Source organism: Diospyros lotus, chromosome 14 (genome assembly GCF_014633365.1).
Source record: "Diospyros lotus cultivar Yz01 chromosome 14, ASM1463336v1, whole genome shotgun sequence".
Taxonomy (NCBI): Eukaryota; Viridiplantae; Streptophyta; class Magnoliopsida; order Ericales; family Ebenaceae; genus Diospyros; species Diospyros lotus.
In genome coordinates, this window is record NC_068351.1 from 6,555,545 (window position 1) to 6,566,273 (window position 10,729).

The 10,729-nt window shown below is 33.0% G+C and overlaps 1 protein-coding gene and 1 long non-coding RNA gene across 2 annotated transcripts; one reads left to right on the forward strand and one right to left on the reverse strand.

Annotated features, from left to right (window-relative positions):
• The first annotated feature begins 1,722 nt into the window (after positions 1-1,722).
• LOC127789724 (uncharacterized) lies at positions 1,723-4,968 on the forward strand. Its single transcript, XM_052318679.1, has 2 exons — positions 1,723-1,786; positions 3,424-4,968. Exon 2 carries the CDS (start codon positions 3,440-3,442, stop codon positions 4,592-4,594), a length of 1,155 nt encoding a protein of 384 aa, XP_052174639.1. The 5' UTR covers positions 1,723-1,786; positions 3,424-3,439; the 3' UTR covers positions 4,595-4,968.
• Positions 4,969-5,603: 635 nt separating this feature from the next.
• LOC127789725 (uncharacterized) lies at positions 5,604-7,063 on the reverse strand. The gene is made up of 2 exons (XR_008020634.1): positions 6,637-7,063; positions 5,604-6,253 (listed from the first exon to the last, which is right to left on the reverse strand). It is a non-coding gene; the product is annotated as an uncharacterized LOC127789725 (long non-coding RNA).
• Between the last annotated feature and the right edge of the window lie 3,666 nt (positions 7,064-10,729).

Here is a 10,729-nt window from a genome sequence, read left to right on the forward strand (position 1 = left end):
AAATAGAACGAGAAGAATTTAACTGAATAAATCAATCAAGTTCTAGCTAGATATGTATATGAATGTTCATCTATTACAAAAAATTAATTATCAAAAATGGTTTATAACAATTACTATCAAAATTAGTAAGAGTTACTCCCTTTGAACAAGAATAATCTAGGTATTAAATGATAGCAACTCATCGTGAAAGAAAATTAAATTGTAAACATAATACAAAATAATAAACTAATTATATATAGGTGAATTCTTTTATTGACAAATGAAGTTTTGAGGGAAAGAGAGAGAGAAATAAAATAGGAAGGACAAAATTTGAGAGAGAGAGAGAGAGAGAGAGAATCTTTCAATTTATCATCTATTTGTTTTAATAGATTAACTTGGTTATGTATTTAAACTTTTGGTAAAAATGGAGTTTCATGTATCAACTTACTTTCGTGTTTAAGATTAGGAATTGGTGTATTATTAAGAGTAGAAGAATTTCTAAGGGATTTTCCTTGCAATTCATCTTCTATTCAACTTAATTTTTCATTAATATAAATTATATATTCACTAGTAAAATTATTTTAAATTATGAGTTTATTAGCATCAAGTTCGTCTGGTTTAGAACTTGGGTTATTCCATGTGGTGGCGAGGCGGCGGCATATATTTTTTAATTATATATTTAAATATATATATATATACATATAATATAGGTGTGAGTTGTTCTTAAAAATTGACTTAGTTTTCTAGAAAATTACTCCACAGAGAATGAAAAATTAAAATACTTGTTCAAACATAAAAATATTCCAAATAATAATTAGAGATTTGGAAAATCCAATTTTTCAAAATTGAAATAAACTTGAAAACTACTAAAATAAAATTTCTAAATTTTTCTTATTAAAATTTAGAGATTTAGAAAATACATTTTTTTTAAAAATTGCCACAAATCATCTTCATCTCATTCTCAAAGTCAAGTTAAATAAGAAAAATTAAAATATCTCTCTTTTTTAAACATATGTTTACAATTTTTTAACATTTAATTAAACATGATCTCTAAAATTTTTATAAAAAATAAAAAACTGAAGATCATTTCAAATTTTCAAATGAATTTTAAGATTTTCCAAGAAAAACAAAAACTAAATTCTTAATCCCAAACACCAACATTTTAAGGTGAAGCCATTACTTGAAATTTTCTATATTTTAATTTATTCAAGAATGCTATTTAGACACATAGGAATGATATTTTTAATAATACTTAAGTACTGATGTGTTACAGATTGTGTCACATAAATGCAAATATATAACAAAATTAATATGTGAATGTTACTGAAAATGTCACAACATTAAGGAAGTATCTAAATAATATTTTTAATTTCTTCTTTTTCCATATATATAGCATGACTACGTACCCTCTTTAGTAATATTTGTGTGTTACAAAATTTTAATTATAAAATTATTTAAATTTTAAAATCAAAACCTACCGAGAATGGAAAATTCCTTCCTTAATCATATTGGTAATGTCAAGATTTATATAAATGTAAATGCTACTTAGAGAATGAAAATTTACATTTTTTGTGATATTAATTTGGAAGAAGTGCTAATATTTGAAACCATGCAATAGAAAATGGGGTCTCTAGCGTTTGCGGGCGTTGCCGAGTGGACTCCAGAAGCATCAGTGCTCTGCTGCCACCGCCACTATATTTCTATATATATAAATATATATATATATATATATACACGTTGACTGTGGAGGCAAATTCCAATGTCATCCTGAAGCAAAGATGAACCATTGATTCTAAGTAAGCACGGTGTAAGCGTCTCTGAACTGAACTCTCCTTCTTCTTGCTATATATTCTTATGAATCTCTTCATGTATGTGCGTAGTGCGTTCCTGTTTATGTTTTCCGCTCTTTGATTAATTAAGCGTGTGTGTGTGTGTGTGTGGTAAATCTGTGGCTGAATGTTTCTCGGATGCTCTCTGGAGGAGCTTTGTTTCTTTTCTGCTCTTCTTTCTTGTTGCTACTGTGGCTCACATTAATTCATACTTGCTGAGGCGTTGGAGAAGTTAGAAATGGTGTCTGTCTTTGGTCGCTTTGATTGATGTTTATTGAACTCGAACCATTGTTTGGGTTACTGTAGAACTAATACCTCGGCAATTGGTTTAGATTCAAGCGTTTAGCTCTATCTTGAATCATTCATCGAAATTTATAGAGGTTCTCCAAAAATTATGTATAAAATAATGGCTAGTACGATACAAACCTAATTTCTTTTAGTACAATAGAATGACAGGTTTTTTTTTTCTAATATTTTTTTATTGAGTAGCAAAGAATATTGGCTATACTCTAAATGGTATTTTCTATACAAAAATTCTGTAAAAATGGCATTTTCCATAAAGAATTTAGGTTTTTATTTAATGGTCCTTGTTATGAGTGAAGACATCATAAACTTACTTAGAGATAAAGGGGCGGGGCAAGTGCTCTGTTTACTGTACTCAACAATTTATACTAGAGCTCATCAATTTGACAAGTTGTCTTCGTCCCTATTAAGCTATAGTGAACGGGGAATCGGGGAACTAGAGGGAGAAAGTCAAGAGTCCAGACATTAGATTCAGAAAGTAACAGGGCACAACTGAATGCATAAAGATTTGTCTTTCATCATTCCATAACAAGGAGAACAAGTCGCCAAAAGGAGTTGCATAATTGGAAATGAAAGATACGGGAAGGAGAATAATTGGCATTCGTCAGTTAAGCAGAAAAAAAAAAAAAAAAAACAATGGCAATTGCACTTCATACTTCAGGTTTTGGAGGTTGGTGTATGAATTAAGACTACAGTTTGTGAAGTATCGTGGCCTTATGCTCGAAGGGGTAGTTCCTAAAAGATGATGAATTAAATATTTTAAGAAGAATTAGCAATTCTATCTTTCTACCTTTTTTCCTTGTCGGGTCAACTCAGAATTGGAATATCTCGAGTTCTAATAATCTGTGCTGCTTGTTTTCTCGTGAGGTTCTTTTTTTAAAGGGTAGAGATATCCTAACACTAAAGGCTGTTTAAGGAAAGTTTAGGAACAGTTTTCACAAACCTTAAGTAGCACAGGAATTTTCTGAAGTTCTTGTCAAGTATCTGGAGTTATATAAATAGGAGATCAAAGTTAAGAGACATAGAATCTTAGTGTTGTTAAGACTTCTTTTGTTATGTTTCTTGTGTGTCTTATATTCTTGTTGATCATTTGCTGTTTCTCTTGAGAACTTCTCGATTGTAAATAACTTCCTGCTTCCAATGTTGTTCATATTGCTTGTTAGTGGTTATAACATCTGAAAATTTTGAAATGCATTTGCTAAGTGCATTTCAAAATAGCTCTTTTTTTTTAAGCTTGTTACAAACTTTCCAACTATATTCAAACTGCCCTTATGTTCAGAATTTACGATATTTTTCAATTTTTGCCTTTCAGTTGATTAAATCTGGAAATGGAAGCCGAATCCAAAGCATTTCTGAAGAGAGAGGAAAAGGTGGAGAAGGAAGAAATTTATTTCAGGGTGCTGAGCACGATTAAGGAACTTAGTGAAGCAAAGGAGGAGAAAACTGAAACGGAGCTTGAACTAAAGACTAAATCAATGAAGCAAAAAAAGGTAGAGAAGGCAAATCTTCATCTAAAAATTGAGAGCAAGATCATGGAACAAAGTGAAACGGAGGAGGTGAAGAATGAGACGAAGATTGAGTTCAAGACTAAAGTTAGGGAGAGAGAAAAGAAACAAAAAGAAGAGAGGAAGGATAAGAAGAGGAAAATAAAAGAAAATAAGTCCAAGGAGAGTGAGCAGGAGGATAAAAAGAAGGAAGTTGAAAATGAACAGCACCAGGGGATAAAGAAAGAGGGTGAGAAGGAAGGGGATAATGTGTACCGGGATAGTGTAATCGAGAAGACAAAGGAACATGATGAAACTGGAGAACCAAATGAAAAAGAAGAGAAGCAGAAAGAGGAAAAGGAAAATAAAGAAAAGGGTAAAAAAGAGAAGAAAGATGGTGTTGGAGAGTCGGAGAAAGAGCAGAAAGAGAAAAAGAGGGACAAATTTTGGAATTCCGAAGAGGAAGAGGATAAAACAGAAAAGAATAAAGGTAATAAATGTAACAAGGAAGAGGACCAAAAAGAAGATAAGGGAAAAGCAGTGAAATACAGAGATGGGGACTTGAGTTTCAAGGAAGAAGAGCTGCAGAAAGAGAACTACAAGGGAAATGAACATAAAGAGAAAGAAAAAGACGAGAAAGAGAAGGGTAAAGAAAAGAAGGTTAAAGACAAAGGGGAGGTAGGGAGAGAGTTGAGTAAGGAAACAAAAGAAGAGAATGATGAGGGGATAGAAAATCAAGAAGAAAAGGAAAGGAAAAAAGATACAGAGAAGAAGCACAAGAAACTTGACAAGGAGGAGAGTGAAGAAGTTACCTCGAGAGAGATCAAAATAGAGGAAAATGGGGAGGAGGAAACAGGGAGGGAAGAAGAAAAGAGAGGGGAAGGCAAGGATGGAAAAGAGAGTGACCAAGGGGGGAAGAAAAGCAAAGTTATGGAGAAATGTAAAAGCAAAGACCTAGGCAATTTAATTAAAGAGGAAGATGGAGAAGATCAATGCTAAAATGGCAACCCTCTTAGAGAAGACAGTAGACATTGTGATGCTTATGAAAGAATTTCAGGATGAGAGCCATTTCTCAGATGATATCTCCCAAATACATAGGTGAGGGAAAAAGATGCGGAAGCAGCTACGTACAGCCGAGCGAGCGGTTTATGACAGTGGTTGTATATGTTGAAGAAGCCTTGACAATTTTGCTCATTATACTTGTTCTGATAATAAGAAATGTACGCAATGCTATACTTTCTTTGAATGATCAAGCAAATGGAACCTTTATTTCAGATTAAGCAGGCTTCTCTCTTCCCAGACATAAATGAAGGAACTTTGTTTCACTTTATTTTTTAATTTTTGCCTTTTTGTCTACATTTGTCGTTGTAATATGAGCTATTGAATGTTATTACTTTTTTGGTATTTTTTGGCTTGACTAATTGGTGGGGGCGCGGGGTGAAATTATTAACTCGCAGTTTATTTTTTCACCTGGATGCAAATTGTAATTAATTTGCATTTTAAGAGGCTGAGGGCAACTGTAAATATTGCTTTTTTAATCGTGATTGAAAAGTCATACAGGTTCGAACCGTAAAAAAAATTCTTTACAAAGTATAAGGTTATGAGTCATTGCAATGCAAACAATATTCTTAAAAGAAGTTTTAAGAATAATAGTGGGTAGTCCTTCAGTTCCTTTTCATTTGACAACAGACTAGTCAGTTTTCTGGTGAGGTTCTTGAATTTTCTCTTAAGATACAGTTAAAAAGTACGATTTGAAAAGCTTTTTGAGCTACTTCAATTGATGCATCTGGTCTAATGCTCAGAAATGGTAAAAAGTATCTTCATGCTGTGAATACTGATTACCGTAGAAAACGTATAATTCAAAAAACATCACTCGTACTCCAGTACTTTTATCCTCATGAATCATCCTACCTTTAGACATACCCAGAAAGAAAGCAATCTTCAATGTCATAGATTTGTCAATATAAAATGCCCAGTAATATGCAAACTAACAGGAATCATACTCAAATAAGGGAAACCATTCACAAAAGAAAATCAAATTACAGAGATATAATGATGAAATGTTCCCAAGCTACTGATTCATCAACATCATACACATCATACATAGAACAATGACAAATGATTGACATATAGTATTCTTCTCTACTCTCTCTCTCTCTCTCTCTCTCTCTCTATATATATATATATATATAAAGAGAGATGCATTGCTATCCCCTATCTTTGGGTTGATGACAAAAATGATAAAGACAGCAAAGATAAACTCCAAGAGACAGCTACTTCAGAAGCACAAAATAGGGAAACCTTAATTACTGGCTTTCTGCACATCTAACATGCTTTGCTTTGGTACATTATTGCATACATGAATACAAAGAAGATCAAGATATGTACGTAGCCAAAAAACAGTGAATTAGATAATTAAAACAAACTGGAAGCTAACAATTTTTCGAAAGTGTCTCCTTCTCAACAGTTACTCACTGTGTTCACATAAAACGATGAAATGAACGGTACATGCAGTTTACTATTTCCCTGAAATTGCATGTGCATGTTGCGACCATTGCTTTTTGGGAAGAGATATGACTGATCACAGATACTTCCGTGGCGCAATGTGATTGGTGATGGGACTGCTTGCACAGTCACGAGCTAGAAGATGATACAGAGCTGAAAATAATAATTTAAAAGAAGAAACGAAAACAAAGGTAAACTAATGCATAGGAATCTGAAACCCTAGTTCTTCTGTTTTTGGTATATTTATATTTATATTATATATGCGACAGTTACAGCCTTTGATTCATCAACATTAAAATAAAAAGGTTTCTGCTAGCTAGGGTTTATTCAAACCGATGTGTTAATCAAAGCAACAAAACAAAATCAAAACCACAAATCAATTTGATAATTAAGACCAAGCAATCTATGGTCTCTTTAGTCTCGCATGCTTATATTATCACACACACACACACACACACACACACAAATAACAAGTATATATATATGTATATATATCATTAGATGGCGTGATCAGCTTGATGAAGATGAGAAGTTACCTTTCTTAAACATATATCTGGGACTTTTTTATTTCCGGGAAAAGATGGTGTGAGGAATGAAGCCTGGTCCGAGATCTGTCCTCGAGTTCATCATCACCATCATCATCATCATGAAATAAACAGCAATTCAATTCAAAAAAGGAGGACAAGAGAACAAGGAGACGTGAAAAAATTGGAAGGATCTTGGATCAAACTTCATTCCAGACACCCTCTTTTCCATCTCTCCAAGAAAACTCCTCTCTCTCTCTCTCTCTCTCTCTCTCATAATTCAGCAATCAAAAGAAAAACCCACAAGGCTGCAAGCACTCAAGTTCCCAATCTTGCACTCATTATAAAGAGAGGGGGGGGGGGGGGGGGGGGGGAAGAGAGAGAGAGATGTGGAAATGCACATGAGAGACAGGTCATATAGTGAATAAAAGAAAGAAAAGCTGGGTGGGATTTGGAGATGTGGAGTTGTCTTGTTCTGGGGCTTTATATTATATTATTAGGAAGAGTAGTGAAGAGAGTAAGTGACTGGTGGTGAAATAGGTAGCTTTTACAGCTATATATGCTATTAATTACTATATATATGTGTGTGTATGTATCACCATGGCTGGCAGATGGAAATTAAAGAGCACTGAAAACAACGGCCGGGTAGTGACCCAAGTGGGGCATGGCAGCAGGTGAGACATAGGCCTGCCTCTACTTCCATTTTAATAATACTGCCCTAAAGTTGCTGTCCCATACCATATAATACCAAGAAAATGAGACAACCAAAACAAATTAAAGAAGAGCAGATCTCTCTCTCTCTCTCTCTCTCTCTCTCTCTTATATATATATATATATATCACGAAAAAAGTGCCACCCAGCACATCATGATCATGCACTATATCTCATGAGCATAGCTTGTGTATGGGCTTGGTCAAGCTCAAGAATCCAGCCCAGATGAGGTAGGACCCCCTTGGCAATGTCTTTTGAATAGAGGGGAGAGAATTTTGAGGCTCTTTCTTTAGACGTGTAAAATCATTCTAGTTTCTTAAAAATTAATTAATCAAAATTAGAGAATCATAAATTTTATGTAAATATAATTTTTTTAAATGAAAATGAATATTTAAAAATGCAAATATCCAAAATTATATTGAATTTAAAAAAATCATTTTCCTTACTAATTTGTAACTTTGAAAAAATACCATGTTCATAAAAGTTTTCTCAGATCATTTCCATCTTCTCTTACACACACACACACACATTTTTTTTCTTTTCTTGGACCATATGTTCTAATTTTCTACATTGAAAATTAACTTTCTGTATTTTCAATATTTAGATAATTTTATTTTTTACTTTTTATAAAAAAAAACCTAAATATTTTATTAAAAAATTATTGATAAAAAACTTTTTTCATAATTAAACAATTCCTAATTATCATCTAGGAGGCTAGACTCTGAGGTATTTGATCACATTTTATTAGCTTCAAATAATTGTTGGTTCCACTATGTGAGTCATGTAAACTACATATACATACATACATATATATATAGATAGATAGATGATCGCATCAAATCAAAGTTGATTGTCATCTTTTACTTGTCCGAAGCTTTCCCACGTGACCCCACTCCTACAACTACATCTCCTATCCTTTTTTTTCGTGGCTTTCCCTTCACTTCTCCCCCTTGCATACATGATACATCAAACTGATCCGAGTGTCTGCTCCCGGATAGATATTGTTGAAGAAAAAAAAATAATAATAATAAAAGATCTAATCATATTTAAATACAAGAAATTTTTATGTAAAAAATTCTATAAAAAAAAAAATTACAATTGTCAAGACGATAAAGAAAAAATATCATTATGTAGTAAAGTTTACAACTACAAAACTCAATATTCTCTCTATAAACCCAAGTCTCGATTATACCCAATTCTTATCTTTCACTGATCTCTCACAAATAATTTACTTATCTTAAATAACAAGCCAAGCATCTTATTTATAGACTAATTTTCTTGTTTGTCAAGGATAAAGTTTCCTTGTCTAACAACAATTAACACCTGACTATGAAATAAGATTACAAATTAAGCAAAAAATCAATATTAGGAATAAAAAATAATTTTTAAAACTAATTAAGATTTCTCGTTGAAGATCCTAACAAATCACCTCCTTAGCAAGAATTCCTAAAACCATGCGTCCATTTTCTGACAACAACTATGACTATCTATTATCGATAATCACCATAATCTCTATCATTAAGATCATCGTACCCCATCATAAAAGGTACAACCACTTAAGCATATACCGCCTAAGATTTTCACTACACAATGTCAAAAAATACATTGCTGAAAAACTATGGTGCAATCCCATGCTTGGTTTTCTTGGGAGTTCTTCAGCCATCGACATCATTTTCACCACACACCTTGCATCACTGTCAAGCCAATATTTGTGTGCCAACTTTGTGGACCTATTATAAGTATCACATCCTCTTTCATAGCAACTTTGGTGGTCTAGTGGCATGCCATGAGGATATATCCATCTTTTTAGAGAACATCTTCATCTCCCACAAAATTGAAAGACAAACTTACAGCATCACAATCTTTGAAGCCATTTATTAGACTTATTTTACTAGATTTTCCAAAGTTTTCAGGAGTTGATTTGCCTTTCAACACCTTGAGTAATCCGTATTGGATCAAAATATCATTGACTTGTATTTGCCACAAGCCAAAATTGATCTTCTCGTCGAATTTTTCAAAATCAAACTTTATCATGCTTGGCATATCCTTTGCATACTAGACGACTAATAATTAAAAGTCTGATATCACTTGTTGACGAAAAAAAAATAAGATGAGAAACAAAATATCCAATCATACTCAAATACAAGAGATTTTTACGTGAAAAACCCTATAAAGGAAAAACCACGTCTGTCAGGACGATAGAGAAAAAATATCACTGTGTAATAAAGTTTACAACTATAAAGCTCAATATTCTCTCTCTAAACTCAAGTCCCAATTACACCTAATTCCTATCTCTCACTAGTCTCTCACAAGTTATTTGCTCATCTTGAATAACAAATAAACCATCATATTTATAGATTAGTTTCCTTATTCGTCAAGGATAAGATTTCATTACCTGACAATAATTAACAATTGACTATAAAATAATATTACAAACTAAATAAAAAAATAATATTAAAAATAAAAAATAATTTTAAAATTAATTAAGATTCCTCACTAAAAATCCTAACAGATATAAATATTAGAAAAAGAGCTAGAGGTTATAGTTTAGATCACTGTTATATCATCTTTTGACCGATTTATGTCCCTCTCTCTTATTACTCCACTAATTAAATTTTAAGATCATCTTCCTCTTCCTGTACTGCTCTTTTGGATTTCTAGAAGTCACATTGGAAAAGAAAAAACTACCAAAATGGTTCATATATAATTGTAGACCTTCCTTTCCTGGTGTGTCCCACACGCTTCCGCTTATGGCTAAGATCGATGGATGATTGGCTTGATTTCTCCGCGGGTTTCTTAAATTAAAATAGGTTAATCTAAACCTGACGTGTACATGCTTAATTCCTCCTCTTACTCATTAAATTAAATTTAATAACACTCTAAACCTAAAATTCTATAACCCTAAACCTAATTACGTGTTAAATTTCTCCTCTTATACTCGAGTTCCATCCACGACACATTTGCTTTATATTTAAACTAAAATAACCTAATGCTGCAAGACAACCAACTAAACTCTTACAGGTAAGAGTGGAGAGGCCGCTCATAGAAAGCAAAACTCGGAACATATACGCATTTTTACAGATACTTAAAACTCTCGTGATTTGAATGACCGCCATGTTTGGTTCTGTCCCGTTTCAGCTATAAAACTTGGGACATGATGTAAAAGACATACCCCTACATGCACAAAGGACGCGTCTTCACAATCTTCCCACAGGTCAGGACAAGCAAACAGCCATGCTTACCTCATATTTGGTCTAAATCAGCAAGATTGAAGAGCTGCAAAATGCTTTCACTATCTAAACAGGACACTAAAATGGCTAACAAATTATCAATTCAAATTCATATGTTCCGGGAACAACACCCCCCCCCCCCCCCCCCCCAAAAAAAAAAAAGG

What these genes read in the sequence shown, in the direction of transcription:
- LOC127789724 (XM_052318679.1), top strand. Translation starts at nt 3,440, where the DNA reads ATGGAAGCCGAATCCAAAGCATTTCTGAAGAGAGAGGAAAAGGTGGAG.